Source organism: Cynocephalus volans, chromosome 10 (genome assembly GCF_027409185.1).
Source record: "Cynocephalus volans isolate mCynVol1 chromosome 10, mCynVol1.pri, whole genome shotgun sequence".
Classification (NCBI taxonomy): Eukaryota; Metazoa; Chordata; class Mammalia; order Dermoptera; family Cynocephalidae; genus Cynocephalus; species Cynocephalus volans.
In genome coordinates, this window is record NC_084469.1 from 75,027,200 (window position 1) to 75,053,484 (window position 26,285).

At 45.5% G+C, this 26,285-nt stretch overlaps 1 protein-coding gene and 1 long non-coding RNA gene across 2 annotated transcripts; one reads left to right on the forward strand and one right to left on the reverse strand.

Moving 5' to 3' along the window:
• Positions 1–425: 425 nt before the first annotated feature.
• On the reverse strand, positions 426–2,084 carry LOC134389309 (metallothionein-2A). Its single transcript, XM_063112852.1, has 3 exons — positions 1,275–2,084; positions 880–945; positions 426–671 (listed from the first exon to the last, which is right to left on the reverse strand). Exons 1-3 carry the CDS (start codon positions 1,300–1,302, stop codon positions 580–582), a joined length of 186 nt encoding a protein of 61 aa, XP_062968922.1. The 5' UTR covers positions 1,303–2,084; the 3' UTR covers positions 426–579.
• Positions 2,085–3,892: 1,808 nt separating this feature from the next.
• Positions 3,893–21,093, forward strand: LOC134389310 (uncharacterized). The gene is made up of 3 exons (XR_010024693.1): positions 3,893–4,175; positions 16,908–16,983; positions 17,238–21,093. It is a non-coding gene; the product is annotated as an uncharacterized LOC134389310 (long non-coding RNA).
• The last annotated feature ends 5,192 nt before the right edge of the window (positions 21,094–26,285 follow it).

Below are 26,285 nucleotides of genomic sequence, written 5' to 3' on the forward strand. Positions count from 1 at the left end.
TGAGAACAAAGTGGATCCTCTATCGCCCCCCCCCAATATGATCTGGCACAATCTTCTTCCATTTTGCAGAAGAGGAAGGTCAGCGAGGTGACCTGGCTCGTCTAAAGGCACTTTTAGGGGGCCGGCCCGTGGCTCACTCGGGAGAGTGCGGTGCTGATAACACCAAGGCCCCGGGTTCGGATCCCATATACGGATGGCCGGTTCGCTCACTGGCTGAGCGTGGTGCTGACAACACCAAGTCAAGGGTTAAGATCCCCTTACCGGTCATCTTTAAAAAAATAATAATAATAAAATAAAAAATAAAGGCACTTTTAGGGGCTAACATTTCAGTCCAAAGCCCAGGTCGCTGAGTCTCAGCCTAATCCCTCTCCAGCCCTGATGGGCATCAAGTCCCTTATAACCAACACACACAAAGGAAGCCAGAGTGAGAATCAAGTCAACAACTTTTATTGTTATTCACATATTTCATAGAAAAAGGAATGTAGCAAACAGGTCAGGTTTGTACTAGAAAAAAAAAAAAAAAAAATCCAGGTTTGTCCATGTCGCTCTATTTACATCTGGGAGCAGGGCTCTCCCACATCAAGCACAGCAGCTGCACTTATCTGATGCCCCTTTGCAGACGCAGCCCTGGGCGCACTTGGCACAGCCTACGGGACAGCAGGAGCAGCAGCCTGTGGACGGGGAAGAGACGACAGAGATGAGCGCTAGGGATAAAGGGAATAAGGATTCCCGCCGTACCTGATAGGGATCACTGCGGAGGTACCAATTCCAGGAGGATGGGGCATCCCCAGCCTGCTTAAATTCCCCCAGGATGATGTAGAGGGCTGAGGACGGGTTACGGGGCGGTGAAGGGGTAGAAGAAGAGAGGATTCCACTCACTCTTCTTGCAGGACGTGCATTTGCAGTCTTTGCACTTGCAGGAGCCGGCGCAGGTGCAGGAGCCACCTGCAAGGAGAAGGGCAGAGGTGAGAACGGTCCCTGGAGACCTGAAAGTGGGACTGCGTGCTAGTAGCACGCGTTCGAGTCCCTCTGTTACGCAGCCAGCCCATGGGAACTTGGGCAAGACTTTAAATCAGATCTCCCATAGATTTAAAAAAAAAAAAAAAAAAAGTGGGGCTGCGCTCCTAATAACTTAGAATAGAGAGAAAGATACACCAAAACGCGTTGGGAAGGAGCAATTAGCAATGAGCACTCTGAAAGTAAGTGATGAAGTTGTCAGAAATTGCTTCTCACGCTGTAAACCGGAGTCCCCAGCCCCGGACCAGGTCCCTTACCGGTGGCGCAGGAGCAGTTGGGATCCATGGCGAGCTGAAGCGGTGGCTGGAGTCTGGAGACAGCTGTACGTAGAATCACGAGGGCCTGGAGGAGGCGTAGTACAGCGGAATGCGCTGCGGGCTGCTTTTGTAGCCGAAGAGCCGGGGCGAGTGCAAAAGTCCTGCCTCGGCCGGGCGCCGCCTGCGCACGCCCCGCGCTGAGTCACTCGGCGCTCCGCTCGGCACTCCGGGCTGTGCGCACCGAGCCGAGCGCAGCGGGCTGTGCACACGGGCCGCCGGGCACCGGTTCCCAGGAGCCGCCCCCTCGGCCCGGAAGGGGCTGGGTGCAGCCGGAGGGCAGCGCGTGCCGCGGCCGCGCGCGGAGCACCCCGCCCCTCGCCCTGCGCCGTGTGCACAGCTCGCCTGCCGCGTGTCCTGTGTTGGAACCCGAGCGGTTAGAGAGAGGGTGAAAGTGGGTCAGTTGAAAGTGTGGACAGGTTACAAAAAAACCGTACCAGTCAGGGCTTTACAATTGTGTAGCGTCTTATTAAACCCGTGGAGTGTTTATTGATGACGTATCCATTGTCCATTGAGTGCTTTAGCGTGCCACAGGGACCATAGTAAGCGTGTTATGTGCGAGATCTCATTTAACCCTGTGACAATCTGAGGTAAGGATTGTTCATTACTCTAATTTTACAGAGTAGGAAACGGAGGCCCAGACAGGTTAAATAACTTGCCCAAGGTCACAGAGCTAGTGAGTAGCAGAGCCTACTGGTTCACATCAGAGGCCCCAGCAGGTGCTGAAGGTCATTGGAGAGTAGACATCACCAACAAGAAAGAATAAGGATCGAGAAGCCACGAGTCTTGTGTTCAGGAAGCTCATATTCATGGGGGCGGTTCCGTGGGTGGACAGGGAAAAGTGATGGAGGGGGAGCTGGGGCGTGGGGGGAGCGAGGAGAGGAAGACCCAGTCCAGCCCCGAAGAGGTGTTGCATCGTCTTGGGCCAGAGAGTGAGAAGGTGTGTGCCAGGCAGGGAGGGGGAAGTTGTGTTCCAGCCTGGGGAGGGAGTAATCGGCACGAAAGTTGGCATTGCCCTGGAACATTTGGAAGGGAAACCGTCACAAGTACTTTCTTCCCCAGTGGATGCTGAGGGGAAGAGCCGAGGCGGTGTCCAAATTCCTCTCTGTGGAGGGACATCCTGTTTCCCCGCCTGCACGTGTCCGGCCGCTGTGTAACGGTGTTACGTCATTCGCTTTGGAATGCCCGAAGTGTGTCATCCGAGGAGTCAGGAAACGGTTACTGGAAGCTTTCTGGCAGGCTTAGTGAATGCTGGCTGCTGCAGCGGAATTTGGTGAGGTGGTGGCCAGGAGGAGGACAGGCTGTCCTTGCAGTGCTTTCTGTAAGCACCTCTGGAAGTATCTGTCTACTTCAACTCAAACATCACTTCCTCTGGGGAGCCTGCCCAGACCCGCATGCCTGTGGATGCCCCTGGAATGTGCTGGTAAACATCTTGTCCTTTTTCTGTACTGCACTTTCCATGTCTGTCATATATGGGAACTTATGCGATTCTTGGGTTGAGGTCTGTGCCCCTTGTCATTCCTGCCTGACAATGAGAACTGCAAGAGCAGTTGTCCTTCCTCCCCTGGAATCGTGTCTCCAGCCCCCACCACAGGGTCAAGTTTGCAGTAGGCACATTTGTCAAATGAATTAATGGGGGTAATCCCCTGGGCTGTTCCTCCCTTCTCAGCTCCCATCTTGCATTAGAGCCAATTATAAAATGAAAGTAAACAGTTTTTCACCATGATGGAAACTGTGTGCTAACCAGTAAAAACATCAAGCAGAGTGGGAGAAGCGAGCTGTTAGAAGGACTGAATTCTGATGGTCACTGCCACTCACTTGCTGAGCGACCTTGGGGCAGTTATGTGCTAAGGCCCCTCTGAGCCTCAGTTTATTCATCTGTGAAATGATCAGATTGTACTAGAATTTAAGGGTCATATCCAAACATCCTCTGATGTTAGAGCCAAGTTCTCAGAAAATCTCACAGTGTCTGGCAGCCCGGTGGACTGAAAGCTCTTCAGGCAGTGGGCAGATTTTGTTGTTGTTGTTATTGACATATGTATACACATTATATACCAAATCCCTGGTATCTAATAAATCAGATGGTCCCCATCCACTCAGGGGAAACAATCCAACTCTGTGAAGAGACAATAGGGCTTGTTTTGCACTGAAAAGTGTTGAGTCTAGCCCTGGGTTTATGCCAGCCATGTTGGCAGTAAAATTTGCTGTTGGGCCTAAGCTGTCTCCCTTAACTCACTTTTACTCTGTGAGGGGAGGGAGGGATGATGAATCAGGGAAAGTGGAGGGAGTCACAGGCCTGGTCTTGTTCATCTCTGTGTCCCAAAAGCCTCACTGTGCTTGAGACAGAGGTGGAGAGGGAGGATATTCAAATGTTTGCATTCCTGACTTGGTAGGGGATGAGGGAGATGAAGCCAAGCAGCGTTGAATAAGGAAAACATCCTCCTGAATATCTGGTGTGAGTCATCAATGTGAGGTGATGATGTGGCCCTGATTAATAGAAGTATGCCAGCTAGAAGGAGGGAGGTGATTTTTCACTTTCCTTTTAACTGATGATGTGGATATATATAGTTCTGCTGCCCAGCCATTCATTCATTCATCCCCTGTGCTGGTATGCCTGGTTTTCCTTTGGAGAATCACCCTTCCCCACTCTCAGTCTATATGGTTTTGATGGAGTAGGCCCCCACTTGTGGGCTCCCAGGACATTCCACTTCCCTGGCAACAGTGATTGGCTCTTTGGGGCCACACAGCCATGTACCAAAGAGAATCAATGAAACTTTGGCTGGGAATGTTGGGAGAGTGGCAGATACTTTTTCCATGTGGACTTGAACCTGAGAGGATGTGAAGGTGAGTTACTAAAGCCTTTTGTCTCCATGAGAAGAGCCTGAAAATAAAGTCATCACAAAGGAAATGGAGACTGACAACATCATTGGAGCACCTGGATCCAGCCATGCCTGAAGCCACTGTGAGCCAATAATTTCCTTTTTTGCTTAAATCATTCTGGATAGAGTCCTAACTGGCACAGTTGGGTAGACCACCCGGAGGGCTGTGTCTCTTGTTGTCCAGATCACTATAGTCTTAAGACTCAAAACCCTACCATGTAAGCAACAGCTGAGAGGGGTGGGCAATCTAGAAGAGTTAACTTCAAATATTTGACAGTGGTTGCTCTAATTATCTATAGCTGTGCAAAAAATTACCCCAAACTTAGCAACTTAAAACAACAACCATTTTATTATCTTGCCTGGTTTTGTGAGTCAGGCATTCAAGCAGGGTTCATTTAGGTGATTTATTTTGTTTCATGTATCATTGACTGAGGTCACTTGGTGGTATTCAGATGGTGGATGGGCTGGTCTGGAGGATATAAGATGGCTCAGCCATATGTCTGGCACTTTGGCAAGGCTGGCTGGAAGGCTGGGCTCAGCTAGAACTGTTGACCAGAGCTCCACATATGGCCTCATCAGCAGGGTGGCCTCAGCGTAATTAGGCTGCTTATATGGTGGCTCAGGGCTCCAAAGGTGAAAGTCCCAAAAAGACAGGAGGGGTAACTGTGAGTCTCTGAAGTCCTGGGCCCTAAAACTGGCACAGGTCACTTATACCACATTCTATTGGTCAAGCAGTCTCAGAGCCTGCCCAGATTCAAGGAGAGGAGAGAAAAACCCCATGTCTCCATGGGAGGAGTCAAGGAATTTGCAGGTATCTCTAATCTGCCACAGCAGTAGTGGGGAATGATATTGAGCAGCTACTATGCACCAGGACTTGTGCTAAGGACCATATGGATTTATCTCACTTAAACCTCAACACAGCCCTATAAAGCAGATGCTGTTATGATCTCCGTTTTACACTGAAGAGTTATGTGATCCCACTGAGGGCAGAGTTGGATTCGAACACACACCTATGTGTTTATGCCCTGCTGAAAAGAGGAAATTAGGCCGGCTGTCTGTGGTCCTAAGGGCAGAACCAGGACAAAGGGTGGGATTAAACAGATAAAGATTCTGTTCCAGGTGAGAAAGCTCTTTCTTGTAATTATAGCTGGTCAGGAGTGGAAGAGGCCAGCCTTGGGAGATAGTTCTCTGTTACCACAGCTATAGAAGCAGAGGCCGCAGACTCCAGCATGAGATAGGGGGATAGGAAGAGGTTAGGGCCCTTCCTCCCCGAGAGATTCTGTGATTCTGTGGTTCCCATCACAGGTACTATCTGTCCAATCTTAGTTCTTCCTCCTTCTATTGACCCTGCCTTCATTTTGGAGGTATATTCATATCCATTGCTGCATAACAAACTACCCCAAAACTTAGCAGCTTAAGACCACACACATGTATTATCTCATAGTTTCTGTAGGTCAGGAATCAGGCAAGGTGTAGCTGGGCCCTCTGGCTCAGGGGATCTGACAGATAGCAATCAAGGTGTGGGCTAGTGCTGCAGTCATCTCAATGGTCAACTGGGACAGGATCAGCTTCCAAGCTTCCTCATGTGGTTGTTGGCAGAGTTTGGTTCCTTGTGTCCTATCACACTGAGGCCCCCCTCAGCTCCTTGTCTTATGGGCCTCTCCACAGAGCATCTCATAACATGACAGTGAGCAAGTAAGAGGGCCAGAGAGAGTGCCAGCAAAAAAGAGTGAGCAAGACAGAAGTCACAGTCTTTGATTCATTCATTCTTAATGAAAGGTAATGATACTGAATTTATTCAAAAGGTGACCAAGCTATGGGATCTCAATCTCGTGGCCCCAAATAGTAATATGTTAGCAACCCAGGGCAGGATACGTTCCCCACCTCTCCCCTGCCATATGGGGACTGGGATGGAAAGGAAGCTTTTCATTTTAAAACATCAGAAGAGTTATACCATTGCCAACTTATCATCAACCCAGATGAAGTTTCTGATTCTAGAAGATTGTTTTTATATAGAAGAAACCCTCTTTTTTTTTTTTTAAAGATGACCAGTAAGGGGATCTTAACCCTTGACTTGGTGTTGTCAGCATCACACTCTCCCAAGTGAGCCACGGGGCCAGCCCTGAAGAAACCCTCTTTGTAAATCTTTTCTTCTCCCAGTACTTTTACATTGTTCCACAAGATAGAAATTTCTCCCTTTTCCAAATTATTTGGAAGATAGCTTCCTCCCTTTTTTTTTTTCCCAGTTTTTTTAAATTAAGAAGTCACCATTTTTTGTAACCTCATCATGGAAGTGACACCCCATTATATTTGCAGTATTCTACTTGTCAGAAGCAAGTCACTGGGTCCAGCCCACACTCAAGGGGAGGGGATTACACAAAGGCATGAACACCAGAGGCTGGATCACTGGCGACTTCAAATCCTGGCTACCCTGGGGACAAAGGCAATAGTATATTGTGTGACTTCAGGTTCTTTGCACATGCTGCTCCCTTTGTCTAGAATGTTCTTGCCACCACTCCATCTGTTGGGTTCCAGTTTAAAGGCTGAGTCCCTCTGTTACCAGCAAACACATCGCTTCTCTGTAGCATTATTACAATCACAGTCACTACTACTAAAGCAGCTAACACTTATATAGCCCACATCCTGTGGCAGGTGCTAAATGATTAACATGTGTGAACTCAAACCTTCTGACAGCCCTGTAAGAGAGTGACCATTATTATCTACGTTTTATGGAATGAGAAACTGAGGCTCAGAAAGGTTAAATGATATTGCCAAAAGTCACTCTAGTAAAGGACCAAAGCAGACAGTCAAGCTCCAGAGCTTGTGAGCTTAGCCACTGCTACGTGGTCTCTCTGGGCAGCTGGTGCTGTGTGTGGTTCTTTGTTTAACCTTTGTCTCTCCACGAGGCTGTGGGCTGTGTCTGTTGTGCTCTCTGTCTCATCTCTGGCACCTGGCACAGCGCCTAGCTCATGGTGGGTGCTAAATAATGCAGAGGAATGGAAAAAAGGGAATCCTGCCAGCAGCCAGGAAGGAGGCTCCTTGAAGGGCAAGGCCTGCCTTGTGGAGAGCCAGCTTTTGAAAGCCTGCATTCAGGGAGAAGCTACACTCTGGTTGTATCACCCCCTCCTCCTCCATCTGGCTTCAACTTCCCTTCTCTGTCTTACCTGTCTCAAAGCCCTGCACTTCTGCCCTTGGGTCAGGCCCTGCCATCCCACACCCTTCTCCAAACACACATTCCAGGTATTTGCTCCCCCTGCCTTACATATACCAAAGCCCATTTCAAATGCCTCCTCTTCTCTCCCTTCTTAAAGTCATCAGAGCTTCGGCTTGTACATCCCCTCCCTCCCTGAGGAAAGCCTCGATGGTCTGTAAGTTTCTTCCAGCTCTGAAGTATCAGGATTTCCACTCAGAATGTTCCTGCAGTGGTCTTACCTTCACGACCAGTCTGTAAGCTCCTTGAAGGGCAGCGACCACCTCTTTTTATGTATTCCCAGTGACCACCACAGGGCATGGTGACTTTTAGACATCCATAAATATTTTTGCAAAGAAATGGTTTAGAGGGCTGGGTTGAGATGACAGACTCAGAGGTTATGTATATGCCTATTCAAAATCCCATGGAAAGACAGAAAAAGTCATTCATTAAAAGGCTAACTGATAGGAAACAATAAAGAAATAGAAAATAAAGAAAAAGAATAAAGTTGGAGGACTTAATATCCAATTTCAAAAGTTGTCATAAAGACACAATAATCGAGACTGTATGGTATTGGTGCAAGGATAGGCATTTAGGTCAATGGAACAGAACTGAAAGTCTTGAAATTATCACATGTATGGTCAAATGATTTTTGACAAAGGTGTCTAGACAATTCAATACAGAAAGGGTAGATTTTTCAACAAATAGTATTGAGACAACTAGATATCCATATGCAAAAAAAAAAATTAGAACTTTACCTCACACCATACACAAAAAATAAATTAAAATGGATCATAGACTTAAATTTAAGGGCTAAAACCACAAAACATCTAAAGCGAAGACAAAAGAGAAAATATTTGTGATCCTAAGTTGGGCAAAGAGTTCTTAGATCTGATACCATAAGCACAATACATTAAAGAAAAAATTGATAAATTGGACTTCCTCAAAATTAAAAATTCTTGGTCCAGCCCATGGCTCACTTGGGAGAGTGTGGTGCTGATAACACCAAGGCCTAGGGTTCGGATCCCTATATAGGGATGGCTGGTTAGCTCACTTGGGAGAGTGTGGTGCTGACAACATCAAGTCAAGGGTTAAGATCCCCTTACCAGTCATCTTCAAAAAAAAAAAAAAAAAAATTAAAAAAAATTAAAAATTCTTGTGCTTCAAAGACACCATTAAGAAAATGAGAAGACAAGCCACAGACTAGGAGAAAATATTTACAAAGCATACCTCTGATAAAGAACTGGTATTCAAAATATGTAAAGAACTCTTGCAGTACAATAATAGGACAAATAATCGACAAATAATTTAAAAATAGGCAAAAATACATATACAAAAGAATTGAAAGCAGGGACTCAAACAGATATTTGGATATCAATGTTCATAGCAGTATTACTTATAATAGGCAAAAGATGGAAACAACCTAAATGTTCATTGATGAATGAATGGATAAACAAAATATGGTATATACATACAGTGGAAAATTTATTCAGCCTTAAAAATGAGATGAAATTCTAACACATGCTACAACATGGATGAACCTTAAAGACATTATGCTAAATGAAATAAGCTAGACAAAAAAGGACAAACACAGTATGATTCCTTTATATGAAGTACCTAGAGCAGTCGAATTCATAGACACTGAAAGCAGAATGGTAGTGCCAGGGGCTGAAGGAGAGGGGAATGGGGAATTAAGTGTTTGATGGGGACAGAGTTTCAGTTTTGTGAGATGGAAAAGTCCTGGATGTAGATGGTGGTGATGGTCCACAACAATGCAAACATACTTCATACCACTGCACTGTATACTTAAAAATGATTAATTTATGTACTGGCCAGCCTGCAAAAAAAAAGATAAATTTTATATTGTGTATATTTCAGCACAAGAAAAAAAGGGCGAAAAGGAGCAAAATATTTGAAAATGCATGAATGGCTGATAAGAACATGAAAAGACGCTCAACATCATTAGTCATTAGGGAAATGCAAATTAAAACCACAATGATAAAATAAGCCTGACACAGAAAGAGAAATACCGCATATCCTCACTCATAATTGGGTATTAAGAAAGGAAAGAGAAAGAGAGAGAAAGGAGGAAAGAAAGAGAGAAAGAAAGAACAAAAGAAAGAAAGCACAATAATATGTTGATCTTTCGGAAGGAGAGAATAATCTATGGTTACTAGAGGTGGGAGAGGGCAGGGAGGGGGATTTGGAGAGAGATTGGGTAAGGGGCATAAAGAATAATTACGATTTATAATAATGAATATGCTTATAATATTAATTTGATCAACATGTTAAAAAAAGAAAAAATACAATGAGATATCAGTTCACACTTACTAGAATGGCTATAATAAAAAAGAGACAACAGAAAGTGTTGGTGATGATGTGGAGAAATTAGAAACCTTTTGCATTGCTGGTGGAAATATAAAATGGTACAGCAACTTTGGAAAGCAATGTGGCAATTTCTTCAAAAATTATACATAGAGTTGCCATATGAATCAGCAATTCCACTCCTAGATATCTAACCAAGAGAAATAAAAATATATGTCCACCCAAAGACCCACGCACAAAGGTTCACAGCCATTTATGAACACAGCTATCATTCAAAATAGCCAATATGGAGCAACTCAAATGTCCATCAGTTGGTGAATGGATAAACAAAACATAGTGTATCCAAATACTACGCAGCAATTTAAAAAAAGAATGAATTACTAATACATGAAACAACACAGAATGAATCTCAGAATCATTATGCTAAGTGAAATAAGCCAGATGCAAAAGACGACACATTGTATGATTCCATTCATGTGAAATGTTTAGAGAAGACAATAGTATAGAAACAGAAAGCAGGTCACTGGTTGCCTAGGGGTGGGAGCAGGGATTAACTGCAAACAGGCAAAAGGGAATTTTTGGATAATGGAAATGCCCTAAAACTGGACTATGGTGATGGATGCACAATTCTGTAAATTTTCTAGTATTATCAAATAGTACACTCAAAATGGGTGAATTTTATGGCATGTAAAATATATCTTGATAAAGGTGTTAAAAAAAAAAAAGAATACCACACTAGTGGACCTGACACTTTGAGAACTTCCTGAAGCACAAATGGAAGACAAAGGCTCAATGGCCAAAATATATAAAGAGCTTCTACAAATCAATAAGAAAATGACAAACAACTGAATAGGAAAAAGAACAAAGGACATGAACCAGCAGTTCACAGAAAATGACAACCAACTGACCAGTAAACCAATGGAAAGATGCCTAACCTCACTGCTAATAGGGAAGATGCAATTTAAAACCCTAGATGTCATTTTTCACCCATCAGGTTGGCAAAAATGCAAGATTAATACCTAGGGTTGATGAGGGAATGGAGCACTGAAAACTCTCAGACACTGCTGGTAAAGTGCAAACTGGAACAGCCTCAGTGGAGGACTGTTTGGCAGGATCTATCAAAAGTAAAAAGGGCTATTTCCTGTGCTCCAGCAATTACACATCTCATTTTATAACTCAGAGAAACTCACTGAGACAGGTGCACAAGAAGGAATCGCCGTCTGCATATTGAAAAAAGCAGAAGCCACCTAAATGTTTATCCATCTTTCTGTAAGAGTTGCAAAACGAACCATGATATAACCATTCCATGATACTCTCTGTAACATTTAACCTTAATGAACTCATTTTAGGCCCTATCTCAAAATACAACCACATTGGGGGTTTGTATGGTTTTAACATGGATTTGGTGGGGAACAGACACCTTTTAGTTCATAGCACACAATATAGCAACCATTTTTATTGTCATTCAGCTTTCTTTATTTTACTTCTAAAATTGTGAGAAAATACACATACCATAAAATTTACCATCTTAATGATTTTTAAGTGTACATTTCAGTAATGTTAAGTACATTCAGATTGTTGTGCAATCCATTTCCAGAACTCTTTCATCTTGCAAAACTGAAATTCTATACCCATTAAACAACTAACTTCCACTCCTCCCTCCCCCAAGACCCTGGCAACCTCCATTCTACTTTGTCTCTATGTAGACAGAATATGACTACTGTAGGTATCTCATATAAGTGGAATCACACAGTATTTGTCTTTTTGTGACTGACTGACTTCACTTAGCATAATGTCCTCAAGGTTCATCCATGTTGTAACATGTCAAAATGCCATTCCTTTTTAAGGTTGAATAATATTCTATTGTACGAATATACCATTCATCCGTCAATGGATACTTAGGTTGCTTCCAGCTTTTGGCTATTATGAATAATGCTGCATGAAGCTATCAACATGGGTGTACAAGTATCTCAAGACCCTGCTTTTAATTCTTTTGGATATACCCAGAAGTGGAATTGCTGGATCATGTGGTAGTTCTCTTATACTTTTGAGGAACTGCCATACTGTTTTCCTTAGTGGCTGCTCCATTTTATATTCCCATCAGCAATGCACAAGGGTTCCAATTTCTCCACATTCTGGCCAACACTTTTTATTTTCTATTTTCATTTTATTTTATTTTTTTATACTAGTCATCCTAATGGGTATGAAGTGATGTAGCTTTGTTTTTGATACTTTTTGTAACACAAGGCAAGCCAGAAGCGAGAAAACAATGCATGGTTAAGTTTAAGGACCTAGACTTTAGTCAGGACTGCCTGTGTTCAAATCCTGACTCTACCACATTCTAGCTGTGTGACCTCATGCAAATTACTCTAATCCCTATTGCCCCATCTGTTAAACGGGTATAGTAAGCATACTGTTCTACAATTGTAAGGCTTAAGTAAGATAATGCACTTAAAAGGATTTAGCACAAGATAATCTCAAATTTATCAATCTTTTCATTTATGACTTTATCTAAAGGGTCATTTCTACCCCCCAAATAATTAACATTCTCCTATTTTCCCTCTTTGCAATTCTTTTATAGTTTTAAATTGTGCTCCTAGGTGTTTAAGTCAATTGAAATTTATTTATATATGATATGCAAAGGAGTAGCCAATTGTTCCAGTACTGACTAATATATCCTTCCCCACTGATTCAATTGGTCATCTCTTCAAGCTACACAGGGTCTGTTTTTGGATTCTCATCTCTGTCCAATTGATCTATCCCTGAGCCTACTCCACTTCAGAGCTTCAGAACAAGTAGTGCTAGCAGATTAGAGCAAGCAGCTTTTGCTGATCTTTTTCAAAACTAGCTTTTCTTGCACTCTCCTTTTCTGAACTCAGCCTGTTAGGTTTTTAAAAAAAAATCCTGGTGAGCTTTTGAATGGACTGTCCTAAAAATCTAACTTGGGAAAACTGACATGTTCACAGCATTGTATCCTCTTATTGGGAAACTTTTGTATCCCAGAATTCTATTTCTCTCTTCTCAGCCAACCCAGATAGATCTGAGTGTTCTCTTTCATCAAGGATTGAACCATAACTATCACAGATCAAAGCTCTTACTACCCTACTTCCTCTTGAAGAAGGGGCTTGAGACAAGTTGCTAAGTGAGAAGATTTGAGAGGAAGCTGAACCATGTGCTTTGGGGGGACAGGCTATTCAGGGAGGTGACCTTGGAAACGCAGCTGACAGTTTGCCAAGACAAGCCCTTGGGCCTCCTGGACTCTCCTCCAATGACTCAAAACGAGCAGTTTTGCAGGAGCAACTAGAAAATTCCAGAAATCACAGGTCCTTGAGGCTGGGGTCTGCTTTTAACTCCCACTATTGTACAGAAGAAGAAACAGAAGTTGGGAGTTGGAGAGACAAACCTAAATGGGTCTGATCTCCCCTCTTTCCCGAGTCGAGCTTGACTTAACAGGAGGATCGAGTGGCTTCTGAAGGTAGGGGAGAGTGTACACACCATCCTGGACCCAAAGAAACTGGTGGCCAAGTTTCATGATTTCACTTTTAACTGGGTGGTTCCCTTGCAGTAGGCTCCCTATCCCCTACATCCTTCCCCCCTTTAAGAAGAAACCAGACCTTGGCTCATGCTGTTCATGGGATTTATTGTCACTTGCCATCGGCCAAACAGGGAAAGGAGTCACAGCTCCCCACGGGCAGAAGTGGCATTGGGCCAACCAGCACTATTTACACAGGTTCCACACGGAGGGACACGTCCTCACTGGCAGCAGCTGCACTTCTCTGCCTTGGCTTCGGCCCCCTCTCCACCTTTGCACACACAGTCCTTGGTGCATTTCTCGCACTCTGCAGGGCAGCAGGAGCAGCAGCCTGCAGATAAAATGGGAGGCACCTAACCTGATGCTCCCCCACCACACACACACACATCTGTCCCCATCAAAGGGGAGGGGAGAGAGGGAAGGGTGCTGGATGTCTGGGGAGTCATCCTATTTCAGCCAAGGCTGGTTGCTGTCCCCTTCCTACTCTCACTGCTGGTTTGATTCAGCATCAATGGTGAGGCAGCTACGTGCTGGGTTATCACGGGAAGGAGATAACCAGTAACTAGCCTCTTCTGTGTGTGCCAGGGAGTCCCTGGGGATGGCTGGGTTAGGCCCAGGCTAGGGGAGTGCTAGGCCTTCAGAAGAAAGCATCACAGGGTAAATGGCCTTGCAAGGGGCCTTGAAGGATAAACTTGGAGGGGCAGCGATGGTGCCAGTGTAGGGGGTCCAGGAGAAGATCCATGCCCAGTCATACACTCAAGGAAAGAAGGGAGCCTTTCTCCTACCCCCCATGCATATTACATTTCTGCAAGCTGGGGAGATGTGAGAGAGGTCAAATTGAGGGGATCCATAAAACCTGAGAGGGGCCGGAACTCCAGAGCTGACCCCCAGCCTCACTAATGGCTTCCTCGGGCGCTGGAGGTTTTGAGGGGTGGGGCTAGAGGGACTGGACCAGGGTAGCAGTTCTCAATACCAGCTGCTCATTGGAATCTTCTGGGAATTTACAAAAACATCTCGCTCCATGCCTACTGTATCAATTTCTGGGTGAGACGCGGACTCTTGTATTTTAACGTCTGCGCAGGTGGTTCTGTCCCAGTAAGAGTCAGAAGCAATGGAAAAGGGGTCTAAAGGTCTCTTTGTATGCCTCGTGACCAGACGCGGACTCGGGAAAGCAAAGGGGGCAGCGGCGGGGGCTAGTAGGAGGGGGATACACTCACTCTTCTTGCAGGAGGTGCATTTGCATCCCTCGCACTTGCAGGAGTCAGCGCAGGTGCAGGAACCACCTAGAGAGAGAGGAACGGTTAATGTGCTAAAACTCGGGGGTCCTACACCTAAAAGGAAGAGGTGGGGTGCCAAATCTCTGTGCTCTTCGCGACATGGACATGTTCACCCTTCACGACGTTAAAAATGGGAAACAACGAGCCCTTCTCCCAAGTGTCCTTGAGCGAAGGTTTAGGGCGCCGGATTCTTTGCAAGTCAGCGGGCTCACCGTGCCGCAGGACGGGGGTGGGGGCTCACCAGAAGGGCAGGGGCAGGTCTCGGGGTCCATGTTGAGTCCAGCAGCCGCTGGAGGTAGTGAATTGGCTTCTCCGGGCAAGTGGACGCACGGCTTGGCTACTGGCAGCGGGTGGCAAGGGTTTTATAACTCCAGGCGGGGGCGCGCATGCAAAGCCCCTGCGCAGGGCGCCAGCTCTCTTCGTCTGCGCACCCGCTCCGACGCACTGCGGCAGCTGTCCCCCACCTCACCCCGCCGCTGTGGCCACGGCCGACTCCCCGCCGTGCGCGCGCAGCCACCACCCCTCGCCGTGGGTACCGGGGGGACGCGCCCGCCGCTGCAGCGCGGCCGGGGGAAGCGCGCGCGTGCCGTCTCTGAACGTGAAGGGAGTGGAAGGTGCTTTGCCTATTTCCTAGCACTTCCCTGCTTCTCATCCCCCTTATTCTGGACTTCTCGAGGGCGCCAGTTTCGTCTAAATGGGGTCCTGAGCTGGGGACAGAAAGAGCCCCCTGGCATGAACCCGGCGGTGACTACTGCGCTCGCGTCGTGCACCGGCAAGGGGCGTCTTCCATTCCACCTCCGTCCTGTCCAGCACCCTCAGCTTCTTGACTCCTACCCCTGAATTAGACAAATAAGGAAAAATGAGGAGGGGACCCGCCTAGGTCCCAGAAAGAAACTGAGGCGAGCCGGGACTAGAACTCAGAACTCCGGTACCTAGGGGAATGGTCAATGGGGGATTTGATCATCACATATTGCACACAAATAATGGTAGTCAATACTGCACTCCCAAAACATGTATAATCAATTATGCTTTAATAAAAAGAAAGAAAGAAATCGAGAACCTATAGGGAGGGGGCCTATCATAATCGGGGGAGAGTGGTGAGATTTTTTATTTATAAAAGGGATCCTAGATAAAATAAGATTGATAAGTGCTTATATAAGGGACTTGGATGCAAATAAAAGGAAAAGAAGTCTGAGTTGCTTTGAGAATGAAGGAAACCAAAATACTCCGCTCTAAACTATCCAGGATTGTTGAGCTAAAAGTGGTTAGAGTTCAGGGGGCCTCTCTGCTCTTTTCTCTGCCTCTCCCTTTGCTTGCCTGATGTCTTCACAAAGCCAAAAGATCTTTCCACCTCTCTCCCCCCACCCCCGCTTTTCCACCTGGAGACAGACGTAAATTCTGTCTTTAGTGGAGATGGCTCTGAGCGCTTACCAGCTCAGAGGCTGGCATCAAGCAGAACTAAGAGAATCTAGGAGCAGACTTCATCTTTCCCATAAATTTACCTTCCCACAGTTTCCCGTCCTTTGGAAGCCTAAAACTGCTCTCTTCTTTAATCTGTCCCTTCTAAGATCTATGGCTCTTTGTTAAAATACTATTTAAGCAAAACCCCTAAGCCATTGTGGGAAGAGAGAGATACTTCTTCTTTTTTTTTTTTTTTGTCTTTCTGTGACCGCCGCACCGCACTCAGCCAGTGAGCGCACCGGCCATCCTTATATAGGATCCGAACCCGCGGTAGGAGCACTGCCGCCAGCGCCGCACTCTCCCAAGTGCACCACTGGTCCGCCCAAGAGAGATACTTTTGAACTGAGGTTTCAGGACCCCTCCTCTGAGCTCTACCCTGGAGGAATGTAACTGTAGCCACTTAGACCTACTTTTAGCACCAACATGGGAAAAATGAGACCACAAGGGGCTGGCCTTTGGCTGGGCATGCTCAATAGAGAACACAGAATATTCTTGAATATGCCTGGTGCATATACTTGGGAACCACCCCCTAACTGAATATTCATTAGATAAGCTATAAAAGCCAAATCCCAGGCAGAGGTGGGGCTGTTGCTCACTTTCCTGGAGGTGATGTGTATTTCTCTTGCTGAGGTGTGTATGCTTTACGTTGTATCAAATTTACTTTCAGCAGGCAGCTGCTCATTCTCCTGAGCCAGCCTGCACTTTGTACTAAACCATAAGTATGTTTTTCTTTCTTTTGTGTTAGACTTGATGTCTGTACTGAACTTACTTTTGTGTTAAACTTGGTGTGGGCCCTGCTCAGTCTCTGGAGCTATGCCGTGCTCTCTGTGCAATCTGTATTTCTTATCTGTTATATTAAATCTGTTCTCACTTTCTACTATGACTCTGCCCTTGAATTCTTTTCTGTGGCAGAGTCAAGAACCTGGTTAGAAGAACGGGCAGGTTGAGGCCGACTGTCCGGCCCCCTGGACCCTACCTCCAACTTCAGGTACAGCATGAAATAAAAATAAAAATTTTCGACTTTCTCTTGTTAATCTGACTTTTATTTTCAGGGGAGTGTCTCAGCTCAGAATTTATTAGGGTTGAGAAAATAAATAAATTACATTTGCTCCCTTCAAGAGGGCGGGGGGAACTGTTAACTTATGCCCAAAGTTGAAACCCAGACCCAGCTCTAGGGCAGTAAGTCCTCTATTTCCTCAACTTGTTGCTAAAGTTCTTTCTTTCTTTTTTTTTTTTTTAAAGGATCCGAACCCATGGCCTTGGTATTATCAGCATCGCACTCTCCCGAGGGAGCCACCGACCAGCCCTTGTTGCTGAAGTTCTGACATCACATCCCAAGGGTGATGCTGGGACAGGGACATGAACTCTTTGTTATTTACCCCCTCTCCTGCCTTCCAAGGGCTGCTGCCAAGGAGGATCATTTGTGGCTGAGCACCACAGTGCATGTGAGGAGGAGACCTGGGCCATGGAGAGTGATGAGAGCGATCATTGCTCTTCAAAAGACAGGGCCATCCAGGAGCCTTTGGGACCACCAGGTTTGGGGGAGGGAGAGATGAAGGGACGAGAGGTAGGAGAGAAACTCCGTAAAGGGAATTTTAAAAAGTGTTATTGTGTGATGTGTGGTGCAATTGTCTCCTCCATCTCTTGGAGACTTTTGGAAACTCTGCCTTGCTTGCCAAAGCTTTCACAGAAGAGGCTGTGTTTTGGAGTAGGTGGAGCTGAGCCTTAAGACGGCCCCCAAATGAAGGCAGGGCTAGAGTAGGTGTTAGACAAAGAACCAGTCACACTGGAGCAAAACAAAGAAATTCACCCTGAGATGAGAATTTTTAACACACGACTCTGGGCAGGGAGAGGGCTGGCAGCTGTAGACCAAGGCCAAAAATGGAGCACTGGATTGAGAGTCAGAGGCTTCACTGAAGTGTATCCTCTTGTGCTGGACAGTTCATGTCCTTGGAGGAAGTCTCAGTGTCCTCACTTGGTCCCCAGGAAGCAGAGGAGCAAAGGAAAAGCATGAGACAGTTGGTCAAGGGCTATGGAAGTAGAAGAAAGCCTTGGTAACGGTGGCTTTTCAGACATGGCAGTCACATGGTGACTCCCACCAGGAGGCCTCACTTTTCCAGCGTGTGGTACAAGCTCCTTTCACATAGTTGTCTTGGGCTTCACAGGACAAGGCTTGCCTAGAGAGAGAGAATCAAAAAGAAGATAATGCCAGAGTTCCTGCAATCAAGTGTCTGAAAGGGGTTGGCATCCTGTGCTTGGTTGGAACACCCATTGCCTCCCCCGGAGTGGAATTTCCTCCACAAGCCCCCCCAAAGGGCTTGAACACTGCTCTTACCCCAACTTCCACTTCTTTTAAAGAGACACCCCCTTGGAACCACATCCCTCCCTCTGTGCAGGTTGTCCAGAGGCCACCTCCAGAGAAAGGCAAGTCTGGTGAGCCGCCAGGCTTTGGTTTTGCTGAGAGGGGGATACTGGGACTCAGAGGAGAGACTAGGCACCACTCAACTGTCCCCGGTGCAAAGCTGAGCCTCTGTCTTAAATCTGAGCTGGACAATACTTTTAAAATGTTGGTTGGAAACCCCAAAATGTTAGCTGTCCAGGGACTTCTAAATGGCCTCAATTGAGGGATTGAGCTAGCTGGTTTCTCCAGGCCTTTCCTTGCAGGCCTGACGTATATTGTGTTGAGGACCCCAGGGTGAAGGCCTCAGAAGCAGCTGCCAAAGCAAAGTTTTTCTCTGACCTTCTCCTGCCTTCCCGTCTCTCAGCCTCATTCTCTCCTGAGACAAGGCACAGAGATTAGAATTCCTCTTCTCCAAGGAGGGTCATAGATATACTCTAATCCCCACTCCCCCATCCCCTTCACCCCCCGCTGCTATTCTGTCCTAGAGCTGGCCATAAAGAAATTTTCTGACCTACCTTGTCTAATCGTAGGTCATAAACCCATTTTAGGAAGGGTCCTGCTCCATATCCTGGAGGAAAGAATGCTACACTGAGAAACTGTATTAGTCCATTTCTGTTGCTTATAACAAAATACCTGAAACTGGTTAATTTATAAAAAAAATGAAATCTATTTCTTAAAGTTTGGAAGCTGGCAAGTTACAGGTCCAAGGAACGCATCTGGTGAGGGCCTTCTACAGCAACTCAGGGTATAATATTGCGAGAGAGAGAAAATGGCATGAGCAAGTGAGCTAACCTCAATCGCCTTCCTTATAAAGCCATCAAAATTATGATGCCCATTAGCCCATGAATGGATCAATGGGCAGAGTCCTCACAATCTAATCACCTCTTAAAGGCTCCACCTTTAAATACCATAATTGGATTTCACACCCTGTTAACAGTGTTACAATGGGGGTCAAGCTTCAATAAGTTTTAGGGGGACATTCAATCCATGGCAGAGACCAAGAAGAATCTGAACAAACAGGCCTTGCTGGGTTTCCCCACTCAGACTAATAGCATTAGATTATTATTATTATTATTATTATTAGCATTTCTTGTCCAATCACATTACACAGCTGTGTCTGCCTCATAGAACCTAAGCATAAAAATGTAGTTTTCCCTATATCTTTGGGTCTTCATTCTGAAGGCTCCTGTGTCACGTAAAACTATATGATAAAATTTCTTATGCCTTTTCTTCATATTAATCTCTGTTAGATGATTTTTCAGAGAACCTTCAGGGAGTTGAAGGGGATGTCTTGCCTTGGCACCTACAGTTGGTCCATGAGTCTAAATCTCAGTAAAGGTGAAGAACGAAAATGTGGGGAGGGGGAGGAGGAAGATGAGTAGGGTATAGAGGAGTGAGAGGAACAGGGGGTCTCCTCTAATATCTCATGATACAGCATTTAACCCGAAACTCAAGTTGCTTCACAGCATCGGTGGTAATTTCAGATCTCACAGCTCCAGCACCAGTTTTTGTCTGTTTCTTTCTTTCTTTGTTTTCATTTTGCCTAAGGGTACCCTGGACTAGGCCCTGAACTGCCCCTAGCCCTCGGGGCTTCTATATCTGGGAACTTCAGTGCCTAGGATACACTCAGCCCAAACCACCTCCCTTCCATTACCCCTCAGGCTTCTCAGATTTCCTTGGTATTGAGGCTTCAGAGCTGGGATAGCAACCTCCCTCCTTCCCCAAGGGTAGCCAGGATATTGAGGGGTGTGCCAGCCACAGCATCCTTCTGAAACACCTTACTGCCCATTCTTCACATGGCCAGGCCCCTCATCCTTCAGTTCTCAGCCTCCATGACCTCTGAGGAACATGTCACATAGGTGTGTCACTCCAAGGATTCCCCTTACCCCCACCTTTATTCCCCTATGACCCTTTGTTAATTCTCACAACCTGAAATTATTTTGTCTGTGTTCCCTTTGCCTGTGATTCTTCGCCCGCAGATGTCCATGCGACTTGCTCTCTTCTTTGCTTCTAAGTCTTTGCTCAAATCTTACATTCTCTGTGAAGCCCACCATGATCATCCCAGTAAAAATTGCAACACACACCTCAACCCTCACCCCAGAACTCCTGATTCTTTTTACTTTGCTCTAGCTTTCCTTTTTTCATAGCATTTAACACCTTCTAACAAAGTAAACAATTACTTATTTATAATGCTTACTGTTGTCTGTCTCCTGTTGGAATTTAAGCACGTGAGAGCAGGGATCGTTGTTTTTATTCACCGATGTATCAGAAGTGCCTATCACAATACCCTGCACACGACAGATAGTCAGGACGCTTTTATCCAATGACTGAAGTCATGCTGGGTGGGTTTATAAAAGATCTGCAACATAACCAGCACCATCTTAGACAAGCCCAAGTACAAAATGGTGCCGTCTACCTCCTCCCCTCCCCTCCCCCGTTCTCTTTTACCAGAAGCTTCATGGTTTCAGAGAAAATGAAACTTTCGGTGTTTCCACATGTGCAGAACTCTCCATTCCCATGACCTAACTCAATCCCCACCCCGGAATTACATCACCCGGCTCTTGGCACCAACATACGAATATAAGCTCTACCACCCCCATGCCTAGTGCTGTCCCCCATTTTCAGGGCAGTCCTGGGCTGCCTGCCACTCTGAGCACAACCCGGCAGATTTCTTTCTTTAATAAAGCTTGAACAGTACCTGGCTTCTCGGCTCACTTTCTTTCAGTTTACAGTGTGACTCTGCCACTTACTAGTAATGTGGCAAGTTACTAGCAAGATACTTAACATTTCTGTGTCTTGAGTTGCTCAAGGGTAAAATGGGAATAACAGTTCCTACTTCATAGGTTTGTCAGGAGTTTAAATGGGATAGCACTTGGAGAGCACTCAGAGCAGGGCTAATCACATTAGCTCTGACCATTTACAAATGAGGCGGTCAGGTGAGGACTCTGAAGGGAGCGTGGGCTCCCTAAAGCTCCTACCTGATGCCCAACCTCATTGGTGGCCTCAGCTCTCTGCTTCCTGAAACACAGTGGCCTCCAACTGACAGGACTGCAGGCATTAGCTTGGACCAGCTGAGTCACAGACATCCGTCCTGCACCCAATCCTAGTGCTTCCTGGGAGTTCACGGAGACTTTTTTATTTTTTCCATTAGATTGGAGCCAATAGGCAGGACCAGTGAGGGGTGGAAATCACTCATAGTCTCACCAGCCAAGGGGAGGGAAATCCCCAGAGGATCTCTGAAAAAAAGCAAGGAGCCCAGCAAGTCCCACATCCTGGTTGAAATTGATCCAGTGCAGGATTAAGACTATTGTGTTGATTCCTGTCCTGGGATGAACAGTTGGCCAGGACGTTAGGAGTCTGGATAGACAGTTGCATAAAAACAGGATTTGCAAGTATGCTTATCTGCAAATAAAGTCATTTCTTGGAGAGATCTGGATTTATTAGTCAAATAACTGTTTAAAGAGCAATTTTGTTCACAGGGCAGCTGAAGCTAGAGGAAGAGTACTGGTCCAGGAGCCCCATGTTTTCTAGCTTGTTCATTATGTAGCTTTGTAAACTCGAGGAAGCCTCTTCCCAGTCTGTGCCCCAGTTTTTACATGGGTTGACCAGATGACTGCTAGTGACTACTGTGGATAATGTCTTCTATGTGCTGAGAGTTTACTATGTACCAGGTAGTGTACTGAGCACCGTGTGGAGCCAAGCACTTCACATAATACCTCACTGACTTCTTCCAATACCTTGATGGTAGGCATTGTTAACCCCATTTTGTAGTCGAGGAAACCGAGGCTTGGAGAAATCAAATGACTTGTTCTGGAGGCAGACCCAGGACTTGAATCTAAGTACAATGCTATTCGGCCTGCCCTGATTTCTTTAATTCAATTAATTCACTATGAATTCCAGTTATTTGGTGATGGATTTTGGACGTGGCTGGTGCCATTGTGCACACAATAAACACCAGCATGAAATAGCTGCCAGCCTCGTCTTCCACTCCAGCACCAAGCCCCTCCCCGCTTCCCTTTAGGAGAAGACTTCTGACTTAGAAACAACTTTCCGGCTTCTGCATCGGTGCAGTTCTCCACCCACTTACATCAACCTAATAATGGTCCCTCCCCCCATACATTTCACGCCCAAAAGCTAATATAAACTCTCACAAACTCATTGTTGCTGCTGTCTCCTATTTTCAGGGCAGCCCCAGGCTGTCCTCCATTTTGAGCGCAGCCCGGCGGATTTCTTTCTTTAATAAAGCTTGAACAGTACCCGGCATCTTGCCCCTTCTCTTTCATTAGGCATGCTATGTGCCAGGCACTGTTTTGATACCCCAAGCAGATTGTAGAATTGCAGAATCTTCAGGTCTGCAACAAAGAAAGTCCTTCTGTCTCCTCTCTCTACCCACAAGGCAGGTCTGCGGTTCCTGGCAATGCCTCATTCAGGATCTCTATGACCTGCAACAGCATAGAATCAACCCACAGCTTCTCCCATGATATTACGCCTGGTATTCCACACTGGAGAACATCAAAACCCTGACTTCAGATCTCCCCATGAAGGTTGACTCTCCACTGCAAGCAGACCCTGGCCTGAAACAGGTTCCATCCCACAGCACCAGGGGACCAGCTCTTATCTGCAGGGGACCGAGTCTTTGAGCCTGGGACAGTCACTGTGAGCTGCAATAACTAGGTTTTGGAGGCCTAAATTATTTTGTGATATTGGTTTCCCAATTTTCACTGGATTACTGGTACATGCGTTCTCAAAGTGCTCCTCCCCTCCCTGTCCTATCCTTGCCCCATTCGCCCCAGGCTTGAGCAGTCGTTCTGAGACCCCTTCTGGAAACTCATGTCATGGGTATGATCTGCCTTATTTTAACAGATAAGGAAACCCAGAGACAGCATGGGTCTTGACCAAAGTTGCACAGCAAGGTGGTAATGAAACCAGAACTTGAACCATGTGTCTTGATTCCAAGTCTGATTCCACTGGTCCAGCTTCCCAAAGTGAGATGATTTTATAAAATAACCTCAAATCACATAATAACAAGGTTATTTCCCTTTTGGTTCCCTATCAATCTTCCTGATTACCCCAAGGAGTCTCAGCTTGTTGCTAAGATGTCTTCAGTGCCTCTCATGTGCTGGCCCAGCTCCCCTTTCTAACAGAGAGGGCAGAAGAGTCAGGAAAAAGACAGAAGAGGGAGCCTCACCATGCCACAGTACTTAGCTAGAAATTTAAGACCTTTGCTTTATTTTCTGTGTATTTAGTTCCATGGTTACCTCCTGTTTATGGCAAATGATTTAGTGTCTCTTCTACAGTAGTGATGCAAGATTTCCTTTTAAAATAAATTTCAGTATAATAATAAACCAGCTGATATGTGATTATAATTAAGACGGCACAGGTGACTCTGGAAGGACAGCAGTCAGGGAAACATTGCCCTCTACCAGGCTAAAACCCTGACTGCTCAAGTCCAGCTCGGCTGCTGGTTCTGTTTCTTTCTCCTGTGTGAAACCTCGCCAGGCACCTTTGGGTTCTAAAAACCACAAGGAGATTCCGCTCTTCTCTTTGGTTGTTGGCAGGATGAGGGTGTTGGAGGAAGGGAGGCGGGAAGGGCTGCCTCCATCTTCTAGGTTTTATAAGGTGACCAGGTTGACGCCAGCAACTACGCCAATATCTTGGCTCCTGGTGTTTGTTCCTGGCACTAAGGACCGTGTAACACAGGGTGTTCCCTAAGGGTCTGAACCTCTTAACACTATAGGGACAGAGGTGGCCTGCCATCTCCTATCAGTGAGGGGATTAGGGGAGTAGTTAAACACTGAGCAAGTCAGGGGCTCAAGCTGAGCTGATTGGAGCATTGGTTTATGGGGCCTGAGGACCACCCCTTCATAGAAGTTTGGTTTTTGTGCGTGGCTGGGACCAGAGCTCGGTGGCTGGAGGGCGGGATTTAACGTGGAATGAAGGGTACACTTTAGCTGGGGCACCGGAGAAAATCCTCAGGGCCCCTGAACTGCAGGGATTGTTCCAGTGTGTGCTGCTGGGCTCCCAGCAGGAGCATAATAGGGGTCCCACACTGCTCCCCCACACCACCCTGACACTGCTGCCAGAATCTTCTTACACACCGCAGTGAGTGAAGACAAGTTCTTGGTGTCAGACAGAGGTGAGTTTGAATCACTCCACTTTTACTCAGCTATTCAGTGTTCAATGGGAATAATAATACTCCCTATCTCTTGGGTTATGGTGAAAAGTAGATGAGATTCTTCATGCAGATTGCTTAACAAATAGGAGGTGCTCAATAAACAGTAATCCTAGTATCAGTCCCCTTTGTAGAAATCTTCAAGGATCTGGGATTAGCAAATAATGGACTCCAGTTTCCCTTAGACTGTCTTTACGAACACTCCATGGTATGGCACCCTGTGCCAACCAAATGTGATCCATACTAACCCAGAAATCTACCCCAAGCTTTCCTGCCTCCATGCTTCTGTTCAGGGTTCCCTTTTCTTGGAATGTCCTGCTCACAATTTCCACCTGTTTAAAATCCTACATATCCTTGGAGGCCCTGCTCAAATGCCACCTCCTTCAGGAAGTCTTCACTCCTGCCTGCAGCCAGATGAAACCTCCCTTCTTGGGTGAATTTCATAGTGTCCAGATTGAGAAAGCCTGCTTTACTTTATCTTATAACAGTCTGTGATATTTTTTAGCAACTCAAACATGTAGGAAAAGGAACCAGGGGAATCAGAATACCTGCTCTGCAATCCCTCCCTTATCACCAGCTTGCATCTTTGGAATGTATCAAATGCAGAATCATCCTCCCTCCCTGACAAAGGTGCCTGGGGGCTCAACTATGCCAAAGCAAGTGAGAACGCAAGGGGAAGTAATTTACGAGAAACGAGAAACGTTGGACAGTGAGGCTGGGCGTGGAGAGGGAGAAGAGTGTCCATCCAGCCTGTGTCTACTGCAGTAAAATAGCTCAAATTTTACAAGATGCTTTCAATTTCAAGTTCTGTCCTTTTCTTGTCTTCGATGGTAAATTTGACAATTCAGGCCATCTGTGCCTTGGATTTAAAAAAAAAATACCTGAGTCTAGCTCCTAGCTTCCCCTCCTCTTCCTGCTTTATTATAGAAAATTTTGGAAATATTTTAAAATACATATATAATTCTTTCAAATATAAAAAATAGAAATCTACAGCACACTCTGATCTATAAGTGACTTTTTTCCTTGCTCATCAGTAGACTATGGGATCTGTCCATGACATTAATTTCACTTCTACAATTTTATTTTAATAGATTCATTCCACAATTTATTTAACCAATCCCCTATTTTGACACATTTTTATTATTTCCAAATCTTCACTATTATAATCCATGCTGCGATGCTCATCTTGGTAGCATCTGTATGTGTATATTCATGATTTTTTTCCTTAGGATACAACATTTCTTAAAGTAGAATTTCTGGCTCAAAGAATACAGACTTTTCAAAATGTATTTATTTTAAAACATGCTACCACAGTAAATTTTGGAAAATTCTGAAAAATACAAAGTAGGAAAAGTAAAACTTATCTTTTATCTGTGGTCTGAACACAACCACTGTTGACATTTTAGTATATTTCATATCCGTATTTCATATTCCATGTGGTTTCTTTAAAAAAAAAAAAAATTACTGCATTGAGTAATTTTTGGCCTGTTGTCTGTTTAGGATTTTACCATAACCATTTTTTGTGTTCTTGCATTTTTAATGGCTGTATCATATCCTATTTGTGCATAGGCCATATCTTACTTGAACATTTTCATTCACTTAGATTTTAGGTTGTTTCCAGTTTTTCTCAACTGTAAAAAGGTAAATAGTACAGGAACGAACCTTTTTGTGAGGGAGGCTTCCCCCCCACCCCCACCCCGAATTTGGGCTGAATTCC

Bases quoted from the DNA above. Each gene is read 5' to 3' on its own strand.
- LOC134389309 (XM_063112852.1), bottom strand. From the start codon at position 1,302: ATGGATCCCAACTGCTCCTGCGCCACCG. The intron at 946-1,274 runs GTAAGGGACCTG...TTCTCCTTGCAG, and splicing joins CAACTGCTCCTGCGCCACCG to GTGGCTCCTGCACCTGCGCC. The intron at 672-879 runs GTGAGTGGAATC...CCCCGTCCACAG, and splicing joins ATGCACGTCCTGCAAGAAGA to GCTGCTGCTCCTGCTGTCCC.